This window comes from Cupressus sempervirens, chromosome 4 (genome assembly GCF_028749045.1).
Source record: "Cupressus sempervirens isolate cs-2001-9-10 chromosome 4, ASM2874904v1, whole genome shotgun sequence".
Lineage (NCBI taxonomy): Eukaryota > Viridiplantae > Streptophyta > Pinopsida > Cupressales > Cupressaceae > Cupressus > Cupressus sempervirens.
In genome coordinates this window covers 662,766,035-662,791,239 of record NC_143121.1, presented here as the reverse complement: position 1 = coordinate 662,791,239, position 25,205 = coordinate 662,766,035, and the positions used below count along the sequence as shown (strand labels likewise).

Genomic DNA, 25,205 nt, shown 5'->3' with positions numbered 1-25,205 from the left:
GGTAGTAGACATAGGAGATGTGAAAAAACTACATATTCAACCTTAAAAATTGTAGACTTGACATTAAAAATTGCAAACTTGACCCTTGCAAAATGTTTACAAAGAAAATGATGTTGTTGTAAAATGAGTGAGCACCAAAATTGTATAGCTCTTATGCGAGCCTAACAACAAACTCTAAAAAACTATATAATTTGGAAAAGTATTATTGAGAATGAGAAGAGTCTTTTCTAAAAACATCTTCTTTTTTTGGAATGGACATATGCTCATTTTAGGGGCAAAATGGTAATATGCATTCTTATTCCCTATTCTAATTTGGCGCATCAAATGAAAAATACAAAACATATTCGTAATTTCCTATTCCTATTCCAACAACCAAACGGGCCCTAAAATAAAATAAAACTTGATTTTTCCATAACATTGTATAATTGTCACCAATAATAAAGGAAGGTATTACCTTAGTTACTTCGCTTATTTTGACTAGCTTCATGAATAAATGAAGACTTCTTAAAAAGTAGATAGAAGAAAATTGTAACTATTATAAAAACATGTAATTTCTATTATAGCAACTATTATAAGCCAGTTATGAAGACTAATTAGACAATATTTTTGTTTGGGGAAGCTCCTTTGCCACCTCTTTCCTTTTCTTGCATTCTTTTGATTTTTTCGGTATATATATATATATATATATATATATATATATATATATATATATATATAATTTTCTTTGTCAATTTTTCAATTCTCCTTGTATATTTTTTTTTACTTGGTAAAAGGTCAAAGCCCTGTAGATTATATTAATGAATAAATAAAAAGTTACAAAGTCTTCATTCAAATGGGCACTAGCAGGAAAGAACGAAGGAAGAAAACCTCTAATCTTGCCTAGGACTAAGGTCCTCTGTAGATTACAAAATTAAAAGGGGCATACCCCAGTTAATTTTCTGGATATATCTTTAAAGAGTGAGTTTCCAAGTGCCCCTTATATAGTTGGGGTCTTAGGAAGGCATTCCTTCCTATACAACTATGAAATTATGAAGGAAGAATGAAAAGAATAGTGAATTCATGAGGAACCAAGATATGGAATTGTCTCTTTCAACCCAGGGTGCCAACTTTTAACTTCCTTAAATGTGATCTTGTACTTCTTAGCTATTACCTGCAACTTCAAACTCATTCAAAAACAATAGCCTTATAAGATTTATGATTATTTTCATACTTGCAATTATGAACTATTAGATTTGTTTGTAACTTCTATTTATGTTAGGTCTGATTGAGTGTATATTTTTTACTCTTAGAAATGTTTGCAATAAGTCCTTGCTCATATTAGGAGTATAATCTTAGGTCTATTTGAACTATAATTATTTTTGAATCATATTAGCATTCCTATCTAGTGAAAGCATTAAAACCTTTATTGCTTGCTAGTCTTGTCATAGAAAGACCTAGATTACAATCATTGTTCAGATATGTAATAGCATAAAGTTAATGCTAATTTCAAAAAAGGTAAGGATCATTCATACAAATAATTGCTAAAGTGAATGACAAAGAACGAGGGTATATTTCATAATCCATATTTTCAGTATGATCTTTACTAAACAGGGGAACAAAACCAGGAGAGAACCAAAGCCCAAACTTTTCATTAGATTAATAGCAATCTACTATATTTGTTCATATTAAAATTAGAAAATGTATGCCATCTCTAGATCACTCTTGCTTAGCATTTCTACTTACTTTCGATTATGAGATTGTATATTGATAAGAATTCAAATTCATTCTCCAAATTACTGATTAGGTTTATGTATTTGATGCTCTTCTTAGGTTATTATACTTCTACATTTATTTAGTCAGCTTTGAATGTTATTATGCTCTTAAGAATCTTGATCCCTATTACGTCTACTATCACCTTTTATGTTTTGAATTAATTCCTTCATATCTATTGCATTCATATCTCCATCGATTGTTTAAAATGCTCATAATCATGCTAGACAAAACCAATACAAAGTCAAACCGAACCAAGAGAGATAAGATAAGAGCATATTTCTATTTCTATATGGTGATAATATAAAAAACTTGATAGAGTTAAATATACTTGAGACAGAAGAAAAACCACAAACAACTAAAATGAAGAGACGAAAGAAAGGACCCAAGAAACCAACCCACCATTAATCAAAACCTCAAAATGAAATCAAGGGACCACCAAGCACCTAGAATGTCGGCCACTAAACTAGTATCCCTTAAAACCCTAAAAATGAAGAGCTAAGATAACATGGAAGGGAAAAAAGACTAGAGGCCCTAATCCAACAAACAAAAATATACAAACCAACAAGACAAAAGAGCCAAAATTGAGGAACCTTGAGGCTAAGAGAAAGACTTAAAAAGAAGGTAGAGAATTACATAGTTTCCTCAGTCTTCCAATAAACCATGATCAAGTCATCAACTTCCTCCAAATTTCCTACCATTGCCCTTGGAGCTAGGACCCGTGTTGTCTTTTCCTTGTTGGATTTGAATAGATTCAGTAGAGAGAAATCAAGCTTGCTCAGGTCATTGAAAACTACTTCAGGCTCGATGTATGAATCAAATATGTAAAGATAGTGAAGCAACCAACCTTTTTCCTAAACCTCTACTATACCCCTCCAATGCAACAGAAAGTGAAGATTAGCCTCCATGTTTGGCCAGATTAGGTTGAAGTAATTAACATCTCTAAGATGCAGTATCAGACGCCTAATAATATCTAAATGTTCCAAACTCCCAAGCAGGTTAGCCATATAAATTTCACCAAAGGAAATTTCCAAGTGCCTATTGACCCCCATGACAACTTCTTCTAGCCCTACTAACCAGGTAGGGTCAAAGATATTATAACAGAGACACAAGATCTCCCATTGACCAACATGAGCCCTAAATAGACGAGATATAAAGGACCCTAAAATGTCACTATTAGTATGCCAAGAAAAGCAATAATCAAAAGACCTTTCCCCAAGGGCCCTACTAATAGAAACCCTAGTCATACCATCAACATGATTAAGAATCTTGTTCCAGTGCTCGGGTTTTACAAAACCCATGAATGCCATAGTCCTAGCCTCAATCGTGTGAAACAGAGAATTGATAGACTCCATATTGCCAACTGAGAAACCAACAAATGAAAATGATAGATGAGTGAACAAGGATCCTTAGATAGACCAGTGAAAAAACTCATCCAGTGAAAAGGGCAACGATGATTCTAGAAAGAGATCATGGATACACCTCGTTCCCACAAACCATACTATATCATGATGGCGCTATAGTAAGGACAAAAAGGTTAGAAAAAAATACTAAAACAGACTCATCTTTATACACTAAAATCTTAAGTCAAAATATAATATTAAAGGGGGCACAAAGATTAGCAAAGATAAAAGGGAAGGTAGCAAGAATGTGGATTACTAAGCTTAATGTGGAGTGAAGAAACTAAGTGTTAGAAGCCAAAATAGTTTTATCTTCACCATTCACACCATTGTTAGCTAAGTGGTCTACTATTTTGTTTCCCTCTCAATAAATATGAAGAAATCTTGTTTCTTCAAACTTATCTATAATATTTAAAGCTATCTTTAATTTAGAGTTATTGATCTAATTCAGTGTCATCCTTTTTCTAAGTGCATTAATTATAATTTGAGAGCCCCTTTTATGATTAGTTTCCTAATTCCGAATTTTAGACTTTGAAGGAATCCTTCTTGAAGTGTGTCTAATGTTGTTGTATTATTTGTTGCTTTCCATATTGGTTTATCTCTCTTGAGTATCCAATCACTCATCTCCGAGCTAATGATACACCCTATCCCTGCTACTCCTGGATTTCCTCTTCATGCTCCATTGAAGTTTAATTTTCTCCATCTAATTGGTGGTGAAACCCATCTACAGTCCTTTTGGCTTGTAGGTTTTTTTTGGGATAAATAAAAGGCGGTTTAATTAAATTTGTCCAATTCTTTTTCATTTTAGTGTCTCATTCTGAAAAGGATCCTTCTTCTTTTACAACTTTTCTTAGGTGGTTATTCATAACTTGTGTTATGCAAGTTTCTATTTTATTGAGAAGGGAGTGGATGTTGAGCTCGAAATTTACAAAAATACACATGTTTCTTTCTTTCCTGTAATGGGCACCCCTGAATGTCCCAAAAACTAAACCAAATTGCTGAAAGGAATTATGTCAAACAGTTTGCATTCAACTTCTTAAAACCCCTTATAACTTAATTACTTCAGCAATATTGTCATAATACTCCAGCCCATGCTTACGAACTTGCTGCTACAATACTTTGTCCTCCAATCAGTCCACTACCTTCATAATACCATTCCCTCCAAGCGGCATAAGCGTCGGACAAGTAGTGAAGAAGATATGAGCAAAATATCAAATCTGCCTGTAGCCGAAAATGCAACTAAACTGCCTGATAATGAAGCCAATAAGAAAGAATTCCAAAGGCCAAACCCCAAGGGAATGACGTCTAGAATGTTACAAGAGAGGATAGACATCCTCAAATGCCAAGAACAAAGCTGCAACTCACACACCAATTTCTTCTCATATTCAACCTGTCTAATGAAGCTACAAATGCTTCCTTTTATTCTATTCCCACGGGTCCGTTCAACTCATCTGGGCAATGTGGGATAAAGATGTGTAATATAAAACATATATTAAAATACCCCTTATGTCTCCCTTGGGTACACATCACCATAAAATAAATATTAAAGTAACACTTTAATATTTTACAATTAAATTAGATGTTACTTTAATAAAACTTTAGGCATTAAAATGTATTAGCAATCGGACTCCGAATAGTGCGAGTGATAGCTCATCGGAAAGCTCTCACCGAGGAGTATCGAATCCAATCACCAAAATTGACCTGCACTGTGTCCTGCCGACTTACTAAAAATAGTAAGTATGCCTGAAACTGAGTAAATCAACTTTGTTTTGGCCCATACTGGAAATGACTAGGCCAAAACACTCCAAGATCCCATTAAACCCTTCGTTAGCCCTCGGGACCATGTAGAACAAGGCTAACGCACACACACTTGGTCAACTGCTAAAATGGGGACATTATAGTCCGCCCCCCTTGAAATTGCTTGTCCTCAAGCAATCTCAGTCCAGCCTGCTGAATAACCTGCTCACTCTCCCATGTAGAATCTTCCTCCGGCAGATCTTTCCATCTGACCAAATACTCCTTCACTATCCTATTTCTAAGCTTCCTCTCTCTGGTATCCAGAATAGCCTCAGGTACTAACACAAGCTTCCCCTCCTCATCCAAAGGGGGTAAAACTGCAGAAGGCACTACACTCTGACCAATGGCTTTCTTAAGCCTAGACACATGAAACACGTTGTGCACTCGATTGCCCTCTGGAAGCTCAAGCTCATAGGCGACTTTGCCCACTTTGCGAATCACCCTGTAGGGACCATAAAATCTAGGTTTCAACTTTTCAGCTCCGCTCTTCTTGAGCGATGACTGTCTATATGGTTGTAGCCTCAAGTAAACCATATCCCCTACCTCGAAACTGCGCTCTATTCGGTGCTGATCAGCATACAATTTCTGTTGATTCTGGGCCTGTTGTATATTCTCTTTGAGCACTTTCAAGATGTCCTGACTATCCTGCAATAAGTTTTTGGCTTTGGGCACTCTACTGTCCCCCAAAACTAAATCCATGAAGCTAGGTGCTTCATAACCATAGAGTGCCATGAAAGGAGTCATCTTGATGGACATATGATAAGTGGTGTTATAACAATACTCTCCCATATGCAACCATCTGATCCAAGCCTTTTGTTGTGTAGTTACATAGTTTCTCAAATATCCTTCCACCCATTTATTCACAATCTCTATTTGCCCATCTGTTTGCGGATGATAACTAGTGTTAGGTGTAAGATCTGTACCACACAACCTAAACAACTCTTGCCAAAAAACACTCATAAACTTACTATCCCGATCGCTGACAATGAATCTGGGCAACCCATGTAACCTGAATATCTCTTTAAAGAAAAGATCTGCCACCTGTGCTGCTGTGTAAGTGGACGGAATAGCAATGAAGTGAGCAAACTTCGTCAAGCGGTCCACCACCACATAGATGCAATCCCTTCCCTGCACTCGTGGTAAACTAGTGATGAAGTCCATCGAAATACTTTCCCATTTCCTATCAGGAATGGGCAAGGGCTGTAATAAACCTGCAGGAAATGTGTGTTCTCCCTTATTCTGTTGACAAACCACACACTCCCTGACATACCTCTGAACATCATCCTTGAGCCCTTTCCATGAAAACTGCTCTCGGATCTGCCTGTAGCTCTTGAAGACCCCCGGATGTCCAGCTGTGGGTGCATCATGAAATGCCTTCAGTATCGCCTCTCTCAAATGTGATGACGGAATCAAATAAACCCTGTCCTGAACTCTGATCAATCCATCTATCACCTCATATCGATCATCCTGTATGGTACCTGAAATCAATCCAGAAGCCCAAGCATCTCCGACATACTCTTCAATAATCTGATCTCTCCAATCTCCTGAAATCTCTGCCAAAGCACATAAGTGAGGTCTCCGAGATAAGGCATCAGCCACCACATTTTTCTTACCTTTGACAAACTCTATGTCAAAGTCATAAGCCTGCAATTTAGTCACCCATTTTTGTTGTCGGTCATTAAGATCACGCTGGCTCATGAAGTATTTAATACTGTTGTGATCAGTCTTGATCACAAAACGTCCACCTACCAAATATTATCGAAATTTGGCCAATGCATGCATTATGGCCAACATCTCCCGGTCGTAGACAGAATAACTTTTCTCAACTCCTCGGAGCTTCCTACTCTCGAATGCAATGGGATGCTTCTCCTGCATCAATATTGCTCCAATCCCATCACCTGATGCATCACAATGAAGCTCAAAAGGCTTCGTGAAATCCGGTAGAGCTAGAACTGGACATGAAGACATTACCTGCTTGAAATGCTCAAAACACCTCTGTGCTGCCCCTGTCCACACGAAGGCTCCTTTCCTGGTAAGATCTGTCAAGGGTGTAGCAATCTGTGAGAATCCCTTAACAAACCTCCTATAAAAACCACACAAACCAAAGAATCCCTTAAGCTGTGTAAGGTTTGTGGGAGTAGGCCATTCTACAATAGCTCTAATCTTTTCGGGATCAACCCGAACGCCATCTGCACTAATGATATGCCCCAGGTAAAGGAGCTCAGTCATGCCAAACTCACATTTAGATTCCTTGGCATACAATGACTCTCTCTCCAGAATAGATAACACCTCCTCTAGATGATGTAAGTGCTCCTCCCAGGTCTTACTGAAGACCAAGATGTCATCAAAGAAGATCAAGACAAATCTCCTCAGCTGCTTCCTGAATACCTGGTTCATACAACTTTGAAATGTAGCAGGTGCATTGGTTAGACCAAATGGCATAACCATGAACTCAAAGTGGCCATAGTGACATCGGAAGGCTGTTTTCTCAATGTCCTTTGCTCTCATCCTGATCTGATGGTATCCGGATCGCAAATCAATTTTGGTGAAGAAGCATGCCCCATGCAACTCATCAATCAACTCATCAATCCTAGTAATGGGATACCTGTTTTTAATTGTTTTCTTATTCAGTGCCCTGTAATCGATGCACATGCGCATCGTCCCATCCTTCTTCTTTACCAATACTACTGCTGAAGCAAAAGGGCTCTTACTAGGCCTGATATGCCCCATCTCCAACAAATCCTTAATCGCCTTCTCTATCTCATCCTTGTGTTTCTTAGGATGACGATAGGGAGTAATCATAACTGGTTTGGCTCCCTCCTCGAGCTCAATAACATGTTCCATCCCTCTGTCAGGAGGAACCCCATGAGGAATATCGCTAAATACTTTAGTGTGTCTATCAAGTATCTTCTGGACATCTAGTGGATGACTCTTTTCTTGTGGCTCTGGTGAAGTTGGCATAATGTGGCACTCTGCCGCCCACTCTATGTCATCATGACGAAAAAGTCTCTGCATTCTCCTCAAGGACACTACTCTGCAACCTCCATCTGAAAGCCCTCTAAGTACCACAGTTCTGCCCTCATGCTGGAATCTCATCTCCAATTTCGCTAGATTGAGTGTGAACTCAACTAGTGAAGCCATCCATGTCATGCCGAGGATGACATCATAATCTCCCATGTCCACAACATAGAACTCATCCTCCAACTCGTAGCCATCTCCAAACCTGATGCGAAGATTAGATATCTTCCGAGTGCATAATAACTTATCACCGTTAGCCACCATGACTCTAAACCCATCATGCTCCTCTGTCTGTAACCCTCTCCTGGCTACCAACTATGCATCTATGAAGTTATGTGTAGCCCCAGTGTCAATAAGAGATATCACTTTCTGCCCCTGGATAGTACCCCTGACCTTAAATGTGATTGCCTTTTGGGCCCCTGTCAAGCGTGCCAACGATCTATCATCCTTATGAATGTTGCTCTCCTCTATAGTGTTACCCTCATCTGAATCGGAGTGCTGATCCTCCCCTTCTGACTCTGACTCTTCTGCTGAAAAATACTCCATTTGATTTGCCTTAGCCTTGAGAGAACATTTATGAGATAAGTCCCAAGGCTCTCTACAATGGAAGCACAACTTTTTCTTTCGAAGTTCATTCAAGGTTTCATTGTCTAGTCCTTTTCATCCTTCTTTGGGTTTTCTATACTCTTTCTGAAATGATTTTTTGTCTTTGTCCTTGCAGTAGGAAGAATCTGTTGAATGGTTTTTTCCTTTGTATATCGAAGGGGCTAAATCTCATGCCTTTTTAGTTGCTTTAGCTAACGTGAGTGGATCATGTCCCTTCACCCAACCTCGTAATGGATCAGCAAGACCATCACAAAATAACACCACCAATCTCCTAGGAGAAATATCAGTAACAAGTACAGACAAGCGCTGAAACTCGGCAATGTAAGCATCCACAGAACTTGACTGTTTTAACTGTGCTAGCTCCTTGAAATGTAACTCGGGATCCTTAGTGTCAAATCTCCCAGTCAATGTTTCAGTGAATTCCTCATAGGATGTAATCTGATTATGCCCCAAAGTCACCATGCCATGATGCCACCATTCATGTGCAACGCCATCCAAGTGCATAGCCGCATACTTGATAGCCTCCTCCTCAGGAATAGGATTTAGCTGCAAGTATGTATCTATCTTCTGCACCCAAGCTCGTGCAGTCATCTTCCCTGAAGCATCATAATAAGGTAAAGAAAGTTTTCCAACTTTCTTCCTCAGCTCAAAGTTTTGATTCCTCCCTCCTGCTATAGGCATGTGTCTCATCCTCAAGTCCATATAATCTCTAAGAGAAATATCCGCCTGAAACTCTGGTCCACTAGCCTCCCAGTCCCTCCTGAACTGATCCTGTAACTCGGTAATCTGCGGTTCGTTTACTGGATGAACCGGATCTCTGGGTGGAAAAGTGGGTAGAAGAGGTCTCGAGCTCGCAGTCCGTGCTGGGCGTGCAACGTGTCTAAAGTTATCAGCCTCATTCCCATTGTTGCCGTGTCCATTATTACCATTAATGTTATTCTCAGGACCATTGTTGTTGCCTTGGCCTTCATGGTTATTGTTTCCCCCGTTGTTATTGTTTCTCTCATTGTTATTGTTTCTGTTGTTGGCATCACCTGGATTAATATTGACACCCATCTGTCTAGCCATGAGCTGCAACATCATGTCCATTCGCCTATTCTGCTCCTGCTGCATACGCTGCCCCTGCTCTAATGTATCCAGTAACTGTCGGAACAGTACCTCCCCCTGATCTGGACTAGCATTTTTGCCTCCGCCTAATCCTGTATTCCTGTCATCTCGATCACCCATATTATTGTCCCGATCACAGAATATCTCCTCTGTGTCTGTATGGTTGAATTCAATGTCCCCCTGCACGGATGTACTAGACTGTTTGCTTTGCAAGTCTGAAATCCTATTTTGTCTTTCTCTGGTATCGCGGAAATTATAAGACCCCTGTCGCATGCTCAAACATAAATGCTTAGCCTGTGTTTTTTACTTACTTTTTCCCTCTATCCGGCTGTTCCAAATTCCCTATAAGACCTCCACAGGATGGAAGGACTTATAGCTCTGATACCACTGTAATGGGCACCCCTGAATGTCCCAAAAACTAAACCAAATTGCTGAAAGGAATTATGTCAAACAATTTGCATTCAACTTCTTAAAACCCCTTATAACTTAATTACTTCAGCAATATTGTCATAATACTCCAACCCATGCTTACGAACTTGCTGCTACAATACTTTGTCCTCCAATCAGTCCACTACCTTCATAATACCATTCCCTCCAAGCGGCATAAGCGTCGGACAAGTAGTGAAGAAGATATGAGCAAAATATCAAATCTGCCTGTAGCCGGAAATGCAACTAAACTGCCTGATAATGAAGCCAATAAGAAAGAATTCCAAAGGCCAAACCCCAAGGGAATGACGTCTAGAATGTTACAAGAGAGGATAGACGTCCTCAAATGCCAAGAACAAAGCTGCAACTCACACACCAATTTCTTCTCATATTCAACCTGTCTAATGAAGCTACAAATGCTTCCTTTTATTCTATTCCCACGGGTCCGTTCAACTCATCTGGGCAATGTGGGATAAAGAAGTGTAATATAAAACATATATTAAAATACCCCTTATGTCTCCCTTGGGTACACATCACCATAAAATAAATATTAAAGTAACACTTTAATATTTTACAATTAAATTAGACGTTACTTTAATAAAACTTCAGGCATTAAAATGTATTAGCAATCAGACTCCGAATAATGCGAGTGATAGCTCATCGGAAAGCTCTCACCGAGGAGTATCGAATCCAATCACCAAAATTGACCTGCACTGTGTCCTGCCGACTTACTAAAAATAGTAAGTAGGCCTGAAACTGAGTAAATCAACTTTGTTTTGGCCCAAACTGGAAATGACTAGGCCAAAACACTCCAAGATCCCATTAAACCCTTCGTTAGCCCTCGGGACCATGTAGAACAAGGCTAACGCACACACACTTGGTCAACTACTAAAATGGGGACATTACAGAGAAATATCCGCCTGAAACTCTGGTCCACTAGCCTCCCAGTCCCTCCTGAACTGATCCTGTAACTCGGTAATCTGCGGTTCGTTTACTGGATGAACCAGATCTCTGGGTGGAAAAGTGGGTAGAAGAGGTCTCGAGCTCGCAGTCCGTGCTGGGCGTGCAACGTGTCTAAAGTTATCAGCCTCATTCCCATTGTTGCCGTGTCCATTATTACCATTAATGTTATTCTCAGGACCATTGTTGTTGCCTTGGCCTTCATGGTTATTGTTTCCCCCGTTGTTATTGTTTCCCTCATTGTTATTGTTTCTGTTGTTAGCATCACCTGGATTAATATTGACACCCATCTGTCTAGCCATGAGCTGCAACATCATGTCCATTCGCCTATTCTGCTCCTGCTGCATACGCTGCCCCTACTCTAATGTATCCAGTAACTATCGGAACAGTACCTCCCCCTGATCTGGACCAGCATTTCTGCCTCCGCCTAATCCTGTATTCCTATCATCTCGATCACCCATATTATTGTCCCGATCACAGAATATCTCCTCTATGTCTGTATGGTTGAATTCAATGTCCCCCTGCATGGATGTACTAGACTGTTTGCTTTGCAAGTCTGAAATCCTATTTTGTCTTGCTCTGGTATCGCGGAAATTATAAGACCCCTGTCGCATGCTCAAACATAAATGCTTAGCCTGTGTTTTTTACTTACTTTTTCCCTCTATCCGACTGTTCCAAATTCCCTCTAAGACCTCCACAGGATGGCAGGACTTATAGCTCTGATACCACTGTAATGGGCACCCCTGAATGTCCCAAAAACTAAACCAAATTGCTGAAAGGAATTATGTCAAACAATTTGCATTCAACTTCTTAAAACCCCTTATAACTTAATTACTTCAGCAATATTGTCATAATACTCCAGCCCATGCTTACGAACTTGCTGCTACAATACTTTGTCCTCCAATCAGTCCACTACCTTCATAATACCATTCCCTCCAAGCGGCATAAGCGTCGGACAAGTAGTGAAGAAGATATGAGCAAAATATCAAATCTGCCTGTAGCCGAAAATGCAACTAAACTGCCTGATAATGAAGCCAATAAGAAAGAATTCCAAAGGCCAAACCCCAAGGGAATGACGTCTAGAATGTTACAAGAGAGGATAGACGTCCTCAAATGCCAAGAACAAAGCTGCAACTCACACACCAATTTCTTCTCATATTCAACCTGTCTAATGAAGCTACAAATGCTTCCTTTTATTCTATTCCCACGGGTCCGTTCAACTCATCTGGGCAATGTGGGATAAAGATGTGTAATATAAAACATATATTAAAATACCCCTTATGTCTCCCTTGGGTACACATCACCATAAAATAAATATTAAAGTAACACTTTAATATTTTACAATTAAATTAGACGTTACTTTAATAAAACTTTAGGCATTAAAATGTATTAGCAATCGGACTCCGAATAATGCGAGTGATAGCTCATCGAAAAGCTCTCACCGAGGAGTATCGAATCCAATCACCAAAATTGACCTGCACTGTGTCCTGCCGACTTACTAAAAATAGTAAGTATGCCTGAAATTGAGTAAATTAACTTTATTTTGGCCCAAACTGGAAATGAATAGGCCAAAACACTCCAAGATCCCATTAAACCCTTCATTAGCCCTGGGGACCATGTAGAACAAGGCTAACGCACACACACTTGGTCAACTGCTAAAATTGGGACATTACATTTCCAAATTTCCCACAAAAGGATAGAAGGAGATAAATTCCATAATTTACCATATACCTTACTTTTTCTTTTAGTAGAGCAGCTCATTAAATGCTTTTCTAAATTCTTTGATAGTGCAGAAGACCAATTTAACATCTTACTGAGCCATCTCCAACAAACTTGTGTGAAAGGACATTGATATAATATATGATCTGTTGTTTCTAAGTTTTCTTTACATAGTGGACATCTATATGGCCCCTCGAAGCCCATCTTCCTAAACTTGTCTGTTGTAAGTATCCTCTTCTAAGATGCTAACCAAAGGAATAATCCTACTTTTGGCAAGCATGATGAATCCCAACATAGCTTAAGGGGGATGCATGCCTTCTCCCATAATTGTGCTGAGGTTATAATTTCATATCCTCTCTTTACACTATACTTCCCATCTTTAGATGCACCTCATATTAACCTATCCTCTCTATTTATGTGATTAATTTGTCTTTGATTGAGGGTATGTTCAAAGATTTCTTTTTCTTCATTTGTTCCATCTATTTCTTCCAAAGATCTCCATTTCCATAGATCCTCCCCATTTACCCTTTCTTGAATATTCTAGTTGGCTAACTGCTTACCCCATAGGTTTATTAGAGAGTTTTTGATATTAATAGGGAGGTTGAGAGTCTAGGGGGAAGCCCATCCCAGGAATCTTCCCAAAATCAAGCTTCGTTACCATTTCATGTATCCCAGGTTAAGAATTTGTTAATAAGCTTTCGATATTTCATCATAAAGTTTCATAACTCAATTCCTTTGGGTGGATTACAAACTCTGAACGAAGATGTAGTATCATTATAGTTTAAATATATATGATACACAATCTTAGCCCATTTACTATTTCTTTCTTGGTACATTTGCCAAACTTATTTTGTACCTAATGCTTCATTCCGCCATTTTAGGTTCTTGACGCCTCCCCCTCCCCTACCCCATATCTTTGGGTTTGCATATATTATCCAACTTTATGAGCATCATTTTCTTTTTCTCTTCCAATCCTTCCAAAAGAAATTCCTAAGTTTTCCTTCAAGTTTTTTATTCACACTCTTCGATAAGGGTAGACATGACATTTGGTATGTAGGAATGGTGGAAAGATCCACTTTGGTTTTCAAAGTTCCTGTCTTGGTCAGCCAACTCCCTATCCCATTTTCCATTTTCTTGTCTATTTTTTCTAATATGCTATTCCATGTTTTGGCAATTTTTGTATATCTTTCTAAATATATCCTTAGATACTTACATGGGAATACACCTTTTTTGAATCTCATTTCTCTACATATGTCTTCCTCCATTTTTTGTTCTGTATTGATGAAAAAAATCTATTATTTTTTTGCATTTTCCTTTTTCCCTAATGCTTCCGTGTATTTTAGTATAATTTGTTTGAAGTTATGAGCTTCTATTAATGTACTTTCCCCTAGTAGAATAGTGTTGTCTATGAATTGTTGATATGAGACATTCGAGGTATTTTCTGCTACCATCATTCCTTGAATGATCCCTTATGTTTGTGCTTTAATTATTGCTCTACCAAATGCTTCTGCCATAATGATAAACATAAAAGGTGAAATAGGATCACCTTGCCTAATACCTCTTGAAATGTTAAAAAAGCCTTCTAGAGAACCATTAATTAGTAATGAGATCTTTGGAGTTGATATACATTTAAAAATGATATTTACCCATTGTCATAAGAGCCCGAAGGCTTCTAATGTTTTACAAAGGAACCGCCAATCTACCATGTCATAAGCTTTTTGTATGTCTAGTTTCATGAGCATACATGCTTCTTTGCTAAGTTTTGTTAAGTGTATAGTTTCCTGAATGATTGTAATTCCATCTAGAATAGATCTACCTGGTACAAATCTAATTACATAATGCTATCAATCTGAAATCTTTGGGTCCTTCAGGGTTCTTTTTCTTAGGAATAAGTGTTAAGAAGGTATTAATCTTTGCTTGTATTGACCCAAAATTTCGTGATTGCTTTCCAAAGATCTACTCCTATGATATCCCAACATTTTTGAAAGAAACATGCTTGAAATCCATCGGGTCCTAGAAATTTGTCTAGATTCATACTAAATAAAGCTCATTTGATTTCCTCTAAAGTAAAAGGTTTGTTCAAAAACTGGTTGTTTGAAGCATTAACCAGTTGGGGGATATTTTCCAGCTTATATGCTTCTTGAGATTTCAGATTAGAGAAATTGAAGTTGTTAAGAATAGTCTTATAGTATTCTACAAAAATTTCAACTATCTTAGTGGGCTCCTCTTCTTCAATTCCTTCGTTATTTTTTATTTTTTGGACTCTATTTACTAATCTATTATTAATGGTATTATTGTGATTTTTTTTGGTATTTCGGTCCCTTGCTTGTAGCCAATTTTCTCTTGATTTTTGTTTTCAATATATTTCCTCTTTTGCTAATATAGACTCTTGTTTTGTTAACAATTCTTTTTCTTTATAATATTTCTCATTATTTGTACCTCTTTTGATGATCTCCTCATTTAGTTTTTTAATCTCTTCATTTTCTAGTTTTTCTTTGAAAATTATATTAAAATGGGTATTGTTCCATTTTAGAATTTTTTCTTTTAATAATTTAAGTCTAGAAACAAAGCAAAACATTCTTGATCCTTTAAAGCTTCCTTCTTGCCAACATATTCTAATGTTATCCATAAATTTGTCATCCATAAACCACATTTTTCTGGTCTTTTGTTATTATTACCTGATTAGAGTCCTTATGTTCTAAATGTGTCATCTCCCATACTTCTATTTGATCATTTATATCAATTTTTGTTAATAATAGGTTGTGTATCAATTTTTTGAATTCTCTTAGACTTGTCTCTGTTTATGCTGATTGTGTTTGACATAATTCACAATCCTGTAAACTTTTCATTTTTTGATAACACTTAGAGATGTTTGTGGCTAAGATCTGTTATGTTTTGTTATCTGCATTGTTTCCTATGCTCCCTTTTTCTGCTTTGTCTATAAATTCTTCCTCTTCTCTTCCTCTTGTCATGGTCTCTCCTCTAATTAGTTCTTCTTTGGATTCCTTTTTTTAAATTTCAATCATTTTTTCCAGATTTGAAGTTCGTTTTAACTTCTCTTGTTGATTTGTTGAGTCCATATTTTTTACTTTCTTAATTTCACCTTCATATTTTGCAAATGTCAGATTATATATAGCTCTGTTTGTTGTAATCTTTTTGTTTCTTTCCTTAGATCCTACTTCTAGATTCAGTAAAACTTTGATGTCACTTGATAGAGGATCTCCTACTTCCAATCCTATGATATTTCCCAGATCTCTTCCTATTTGTTCTATAATTTGAGATTGGTTTAATTATGGAGGCATGGATTCGCAGCAGAGCCATGTTGGAACTATATTTTGTTTTAATTTTTGTTCACTTAGGTTTGGTTCCCATGGAAAAAATTTAATGCATGTCCTCTAAAGAACCATTGAGAATTAGAATCATCTTGTTTCTAACATTAATATTTCTACAATAAAAGTAAATCAAATTACTCAAAATGATAGAGATACTTACCAGGTCATTGCACACTCCTTGTATCCAACTTGTTAATTTGTAAATTTTTCTACTTAAGCCACTCCAATATGCATATATCCCAACTCGTTGACATTCATTCCATCTTTGTTACGAATGTTGGTTGCTGATAATCTAGATTTGAGAGCGGCCTATATTTGTGTAAGTAGTTTGAATCTTTTTATTTTCTACAAATTTATTGATTCTGTTATAAAGGGGTTTCCAAAAAAGTTCGGCAATGGTAGTTTTATCCTCCTAAGATTTCTACTCTAAAGGATCCAAATTTAAATTGAGTTGACTTCTGAGATCAGGTTTTCCTATGCGACAGAATATATGGACCCAAGTTTAAGAGAGGATTCAAAAGAGGTAAATGAGAGAGAGGTAATTTGGATCCTAAAGCTACCTTATTGGCCACTGATATCTTGGACGGCTTCAAAATAGTGATCATTTGTGTGTTGTTAAGCTTTGCCCTAGTTAAGCTCTGAGATCCTGTTGTAGTTGTTGTGATCTCCTTTGGTGCCCAGTCCGCATATTATGTTTTTGCAAAGAAAGCATTTTGTTTATCCATCCATGTTTTTGCGTATATGGCTCTGTTTGCTAGTGGCTCTCTTGCCCTAAGATTGGTTGCTCCCATATTTCTGACTTCTAAAAGTTTTCATTTTCTATTTTTTCTAGGGTTTCTGACCGTTTGCCACCCATTGTCCTTAACCACTCCATTCGGATATGTTTTGTCTATCAATAATGTTTATGTAATCCTTTGAGTGGAGGTCTTCGGGATCAGATATTGATTTTTTATTTTTACATTGTGTTCTTCATAGAGTTTGATTAGGGCTTTGAAACTGTTTTTGCATATCACTTTGTCGTCATGTGGTCATTTCGACTTCCTGGCTTTGAATGAGATGCTTTTGTTATTTATGCGACATTTTTTTGTATGTCTAGCTATTTTTTCACATGTGAAGTTATTTTTCATCATTTTTAAAAATTATTTAATGATGATTGTTCTCCCTGTATATTATTGCATTTGTTTTTTTTATAGTAATAATAAATAAATTCTTCTATTTTCTTTGTCAATTTTCACTTCTCCCTATATGTTATTGCATTTTCTTTTTTCAGTAATAATAAATAAACTAGCAATCGCACCAATGGGTACGCCAAATTGATATGTAAGATCAAATTTGAGTTTTTTTTTTTTTTGCATACATGTGTGCAACTAATAAGATGAGTAGGCAAACTATTTATCATTGGTACAAAATATGTCTAAATAGAAAAGTGAAATGTTTCTATAATCCTTTGATTCGAAGTCTTCGAGATCAAATATTGATTTTTGATTTTTGCATTATGTTCTTCAGGGGGTTTGATTAGGGCTTTGAAACTATTTATGCATATCACTCTGTCGTCATGTGGTAATTTTGAATTCCTTGCTCTAAATGGGATGCTTTTGTTATTTATGCGACATGTTTTCCTAGCTTTGAATGAGATGCTTTTGTTATTTATGCAATATGTTTTTTCGTATGTCCCGTGAAGCTATTTTTCATCATTTTAAAAAATAAATAAATAAATTCTTTAATTTTCTTTGTCAATTTTCACTTCTCCCTATATGTTATTGCATTTGCTTTTTCTAATAATAAAAATAATAATAATAATTCTTTTATTTATTTTCATCAATTTTCAGTTCTCCTTGTATGTCATTGCATTTATTTTTTTACTTTTTTCAGTAATAATAAATAAATTCTTTTATTTTCTTTGTCAACTTTCAGTTCTCCCTGTACGTTATTGCATTTGTTTTGTTTGATATAGAGATCAAACAAATGTAAATGGACAAAGTGCATTGCAGAGGGCAATTTCCATCAAATAATTACAATCCCCTGCTGTGCACTTCATTATCCAAGCTTTAGAGGAAAAGATTAAAGCTTAGCCAAGGAAATAGGAAAGAGGACATGAATGGGAAGGATGCTGAATGATATGATATGATATGATAGATTTTAATGACGTCCACGAGACTAAAGTAGTCTATGGGACCCATGCAATCGCCCGCCCTCCCGAGTCAGGAACCAAACTAGTCAGTTGCAAAGTTTTGGTTAACTTGTCTCTTCTTCTCTGAATTTTGATAATCAAATCCGCTGTTCTCTTCACTTGATCTTCCTCAAATAAATAGTTGAAGTCCTTGTTCTGCAGAATTTTTGTATAATCAGATCTGATGTCGTTACGATAAATCCTTACGCTGTTTGCTCCTACTGTCTGCTGTTGCTGCGATACTTACAACACACGTAATGACGGCGATAGATTAGTGTTAGCGACCGTTCGTTAGGGCTTTCAGGTCGAGTAAAACAACGAACACGGCGAATTTTACCCACTAAATGCCTGACTTAACCCTGTCTGATTTCACAGACGACACGGATCCGTACCCAGACATGGTACGACACGTTCTTGGAAGCGCTATTAATTGCAGCTAATATGGTAACCATGGCTTGTTTTTTATACTGATAAATGCCCGATTCTAAATAAAAATTAAGTTTTCCAACACCAAGCTCTTGAACTGCATATTAAATTGCTGAACAGCGACTACTTAGAAGCAAATGGTATAATATGGTAACTAAAAGTGGAAACTTGTATGTTCTGGGTATTCAACAATACAATTACATACCCCAAATTTTTGGGGACTCGTCACTGATCTGTCAGTGAAAATTCTCTTAGTAAAAGTTCACATAGGTGAATCAGAGAGAGTTTATTAACAAGAATTATTTTCCAATGACCCAACCGTGAAGAGACTCTAGATTTGGAACAAAGTACATATTGCTGCAAGGTTGAAAGCAATGGCTGATTATTCAACATAAGACAAGACTTGTAATTCCTTTATACTATCCAATGAAGACAAAAAATTATAGCATTGATGCAAGCTTCTGTTTTCTGTAATGAATCCCAAAGCATGGTTCTGGGGTAAGGATGTTGATGATCTGTCAAACTAATGTCAGTTGATCTGCTTCCTCTGCAGCTTTTACCTGGCTTTGAACATCATGATCTTTAAGTATGTTTCTAAGCTCAGCCAGCATGGTCCCCGCATCACAAATATACGCTGAAGTCTGCCTTCCCGATAAGGTTGCCCCTTCCATACTGTCGATATAGTCCTGTAGAATCATTTTTTACTTTTAGTTATAAGGAACGTATATATACATCTCCATGTTGCAAGTTGAACAAAGATCTCAAGAGGACTCGTTAATAGATAGTACAACGTATCTTGTTTGGTAAATATTGATTTATATTTAATAAAAAGTGGGAGCAAAACTTTCCCAATTAAAGAACATGAAGTTGATTGGGACATTACCTATAATTTTATGAAGGCCCGCAACTAGCAATTGAGAACGACATATGAAAACAGGCCAAAAGTACTTAGGTGAAGCAGAGACAATTCCTACACTCTTCTAACATAATACTAAGATATTAGATAGCCATCGTAAGTTAAGAGGTCAAAAGTACTGAAGTAGCTAGTTGATTGGACAATTCCTTGATTTAAGATGACATTTTTCATAGTAGCAAGCCAGCATAATAAAATATGGCATGAAAGATTAGAAGCTAAGTTGACAGGTTCTTTGCATGAGGGTCTCGGTTTTATACCCAACCAATCCAGGTACCAGTCTTGCAACGAAGCATGCTTTAGTAACTATATTCCCAATAAATAAATAAACTTCCTAATGTTTTACAGACTCATTTGATATATGTACTGACTGATTTGCATATTAAAAAATTAAGTAGTTCTTCAATTTGCCTAGTTTATATAATTTATGAAACCTCAAAAACTGCGGTTAGATGTCATTAAACAATGTAATAAAAGTTGATGCTAGGTTAATGTTGTACAGATAGTCATTCAAATTTGAGATCAATTCAATTATTAAATGTCTTCAAGTAAACAATGTGAAGTTTAAGTTTTCTTACACTGCTGATTTTCATTTGAGTCAGAAGTCTATCTGTTTATGTTGTTGCCATTCAAGTTGAACACCAAGTAATAAAGAAACTTCCATGTTTAAGTTTCTGTAGCTATGATTTTTTTAACTCTCGGAGTACCTTTGAATCCTCGACAGTAATCACTTGATTTCATCTCTTTTCAGTAACTGCTGTTATAGGTGTGTTTTCTTATTCAATAAAAAATTATTGTTAATATCTAATTGTTGATCTCTATTTTAATCATCAATTAACATCATTGTTCAATGCATGCTATAGTTTAGTTGTTAAAACTTAAATGTGAAAATTCATCCATGAGAATAGTAGTGTTTTTAATTTTTATTGTTTATATATTTCTTGTTCATATTTTTTGCCTCACAAGGACAGCCTAGACTTAGCTGTGACTTGTCAGGTACCCAAGTCTCCAGAGTCTGGGGCTTGATTCACCCTGCCCACCATAGAACTCGCCAAGTTTGACTGACTCTTGTTAAGTCCTATATCTATGGTTCAGAAGCCTATGATACCAACCAAGACAGCTGAAAATGCAGTCACCAGATTTATTGAATGCATGAAAAAAAATATACATATAGTTTGATAGTTTAATCCATAGACAATAGGAAGAACCAAAGGTTTATAAATAATGCGACAAAAGCTTTACATACTGCCACATGATAGAGGTGGCAAATAATAAAATTGATAATTTTGTGAAGATGATGGATAGCAATATACCTGCTTTGTATAAGAACCTGCCAGAAAGAAATTTTTCAGAGGAGTCTTTTGATCTGGTCTAAAAGGGTCAACTCCAGGAGCTTCGCGATAAAGGGATTGTCCAATTTTAACAACGTTAGACCAGGTTACCTCTAACCCTTCTGCTGATGGAAAGAGGGCCAATGTCTGTGTCAACAATGATAACTTGTTAAACTCCCATGCATATCAAGACAAGATTTCAAATTGAGAAATTCAGAAAAAATGCTGCACTAAACGGGGTACCATAAGTGCAGATGTTGAATTGAAGAAATCAGTAATGCATAAACAAAGCATTTTCTAATCAAAATACGATCAAGTGTGATAGCTGTGAACATAATCTTTTTCATTCCATAATTATACAAATAGTAGTCATTTAGTATCTTCTATTGGAAGTTGAATTTATTCACGCAAGTGAGAATTCAATTTTTTCTATAACTGAAGTTGAAAATCAGAAGCCTGTTTGTGTTTTGACACACAAAATCAGCAGAAACTGCAAGGATAATTCAATATACAAGCATGTGAATATGTGAAAAGTTATAAGAGGATAGAAATTGTTAATATAAATATGGTTATGAAAATAAAGAATTTAAGAAAAATACAAAATGCTGTATATTATAAACACTCAGCCAGAGGCATCAGGAAATGCCAGGTACATGGATAGCATTAAGTTGGAGAACAAAGACAACAATAGCTTTAATATACTATTTAAGATGATGCAAGAATAAATTTTAAATCATTATAGAACCACCAAACCTCATCATTATCAGCTATGTAAATGACATATGAGGTACAAGTTATGAGCTGTATATAAAGAATCATAAATACTTGTTCATTTATAGTGTTTAACTCTAATTCATTTAGGATTATCATCATCACAAGAAGCAACGTCGGATGCAATAAAGGTCAGAGCTCACATAAGTCTTGTGACCTAGTTAGCCAGTTTGAGTTTGAGTGTTCAGTCAAAAATTTGTTGGGGTTGAGTTTATCCATACAATATATATATATAGTAATTAATTAATAATTCATTATTTATTATTAATACATAATATAAATTATGAAACATATTAATATTAATATTAAACATATGATGTTAAGTAAAGATCCATAATCAATCAATACAATACACAAGCATCACCTTCTAGCCAATCAATGTTGAAGAATCCAGGCCTCAAGCTCAGTGAGGAAATGACAAGAATTAATGTGAGAAGTGTCATACTCATTCAGAGACATGCAAGATGTAGCTTGGAGTCCATGACAGAACACTTACGATTTGCATTGAAGAATATGCAGGCAGCCTTACATGGTCTGCCAAGACATTTCATAGATTTACAAAGACGGCGTTCTGATACAATCCAAGGATTTGAAGTCCAAACTTATGAATGGAAGCTCATCAACACAACAAATGAAGAAACAGTTATGGATCAGCGATCTTGGAGGAGGGCAACACGAAGAATCTTCATATGAGAATATGTGCAAGATGGAGGAAAGAGCCTTGTCTGTACCCATGCAGGACTGTACCCGAACCTAGAACTTGGATCAGAACAGGACTTGGGTCCTCTAGGGGGCGGACTGAATAACAAAGGTAGAATGTCCATGGACAGGCATCAAGTAGGAATGTTATGGAGAATGAACTCAAAGAGCTGTGCTCTCAAAAAGAAGATTCTTAAGATATTTTGTTACAATATACTTGGCACCTACTTGTGGCACTTGATGGATTAAGATGGCTTTCCAAAACTCAAAAGTACTTTTCTTTTTGTTTGATATCATCAAACTTCAAGGTGGCCACGCCTTTAGGATCCAAGTCTTAGCCAATATTAGTTGAACTGTACTGGATGATAAGGTCCCTCACTCCTAGTGGGATCTGGATGTTTCCCCAATATGTAATTTCTCCTCTTCTCATGTGAAATGGGATGCTTCTATACTTTGGCAGCAAAACAATTGGACCAAAGAGGACTTTACTCTTGCGAGGAATTCTGGAATCAAGGCTGCACCATTTCGTTGGATTCAAGGGTTGTAAACTGCACTTAGCATCTTCTTGCTAATTAGAAAGCAACCTGCTTTGAGCTTCATGACATGATCTATTACACCGGTTTGTCTATGTTGTAATTACATGCATAGGGCTCCGTTCAAAATTTACTGTAATGTCCCCTTAGTGACAAAGGAAGGAATTCAATTTATCAATTACTGAGGGTCCATTGAATTTAATAATAAATCATTATTTGGGGCCACTTTCACTTATTTCCCTCAAAGTGAGCCCGATTAGTACTGCAAATATTTTGGAGGGAAAGGTTGTGAAAGTACTATAAAAGGAGCTCTTGGAGAAACAATTGAGTATTGATTTTTGGGCTTCTTATTTACTTTCCAGATTTAGAGTTGAAGATCACTTGCAGTCTCAGTGGTGCAGTATCATCCTAGTTTGCTCATACTATTCCAATTTTGTTAAGTCTCCAAATGGAGATCAAATTGCAACGGTTGGTGCAAATCTCAGATCAGCAGAAGGATCACCATTGTGACAAAGATCCTAAAGGCCTCGTGGCTCAAAAAACCAGCAAATAAGGATTGTGGAGCTTAAAGCAAGATCCATCACTTCCAGTCAAGACTGCAATCCTCTTAAAGGAGAATTCATCATCAATATAAGAGTCAAGTTGCTCTACTATTACCTGTGAAACAAACATCTTCCATCTTGATATCTCCATTTGGTATCAATTAAGGCATGGATTGGAGATTAAACCGAACATGAATTCATAACATACTGCCTTGCTAAGTCCAAGCAATCTACAACACAAACATCATCAAAATGATTGCCAATTTGATGTGCAAAAGCACAACAAAAAGGAGATTGAGTGGCAAAGGCATCAGAATGCTAGATCAATAGGCTCAGTGACATCAGAGTATCACAGTTGACTGAGAATCGGATCAGACCTAAGACAAATGTGAAATTTAGTCTTGGCAGTGATGCATTTCTGTGGAACAACTGGTACAGTTGCAACCAACCTGTGAGGGTGTGCATGACATCCATGGTATCACTGTGATATATGTCTTGTGGTTGCAAGGCTCAAAGATCAAAGTGTTCCCCAATTGACTGAAGACAGATATCATTAGACAGCAATCCAAGGCCATTCGTAATCAAAGTGTTCCATGTAAGGGCAGTTTCATATGAGGTAGAATTGAGCGTTGTTGATTTAACTGAAGCCATCACCTTCACACTTGAAGGAAATATCATTAGCATTGAAACTGCAGATCGGAGTCAAGCTTCCTTCAATCCAAGCAAATCAAAATTGTCTTTTTCCACAACTTCAAGCACGAACATTGTTCGTAGAGAGACATGCATATATTTTCAGAATACAAACTGCTTGTGCTTAGTTTTGGTTTCAAATAAAATTCAACTGGTGCATACTGCTTGTCCAAAAACTTGTACAGTTGCTGTCTATTTGCCATGGTATTTCAGTGGTATTAGAACCTTGACCCTGCTAGCCTGTTAGGTTAAGGATTTATGAGTGGTGAAGAAGCAGCATAAATCAACTACCAAAAAAGCAGGCAACAAGTCCAACCAGCCAACCTCAATTCCGAAGGTACAATAGGAGACAAAAAACCAGATCCAAATCTTTTGGCAATACTGATAGGACAGCAACGACTAGTCAAAGCAATATATCCCCTTTATCAAAATCAAGGAACAATAACAATCGCGGCACCAATAATGGGGCTAAAAATGGGCATGGCGACAACTCAGTCAATGGAAGGACTCACAACTAGCATACACCTGCATCCAGTTCGAGACCCATGATGCCCTCCTTTACACCTCGAGTTGAGCATAAGAAAAGTCATGCTCCCACATTGATCAAATCACAGGAATAGTTCAAACAGGTTGGATGGTAGGTTAAAGCCAGATATGCCCCTCAAGGAATACATGGATCTTAGGACGAGGCATTTGCCCAACAAGGGTAATAGAGACTACAATAACAGTTTGAGGAGGAAAATCGAGAAGCTTAGTCTACCATTCTTTGATGGCTTTGGGAGGAAAACAGCTCGTGCTTGGCTATAGAAGGTGACCACCTACTTTAACTTAACCCCATGCCCAAGGACAAAGCTATCAAATTTGCATTGATGCATCTTGATGCAACTACTCATGAGAGGTGGCATCAAGAATGATCACTTTGGGACATAATCAAGTCATTTCCCATGCTGATTTCATGAAGAAACTTATTGAGAGGTTCAATGGGAAGGATCCTGAATTCCACTTCAAGGAGTAAG

At 37.0% G+C, this 25,205-nt stretch overlaps 1 protein-coding gene across 2 annotated transcripts in view; it reads right to left on the bottom strand.

Annotated features, from left to right (window-relative positions):
• Nucleotides 1-772: 772 nt before the first annotated feature.
• Nucleotides 773-25,205, bottom strand: part of ZDS (zeta-carotene desaturase) — an 87,535-nt gene continuing 63,102 nt past the window's right edge. Inside the window, exons 13-14 of one of the 2 annotated variants that reach the window (XM_089826439.1) lie at nucleotides 20,937-21,101; nucleotides 773-1,156 (exon numbers count right to left, since the gene is read on the bottom strand). In XM_089826439.1, coding sequence (XP_089682565.1) covers nucleotides 1,058-1,156; nucleotides 20,937-21,101 — 264 coding nt within the window. In that variant the 3' untranslated portion in view covers nucleotides 773-1,057. Of the gene's footprint in view, nucleotides 1,157-18,834; nucleotides 19,397-20,936; nucleotides 21,102-25,205 lie in introns of those variants that run through there. The other variant, XM_089826438.1, reaches the window with a different exon arrangement.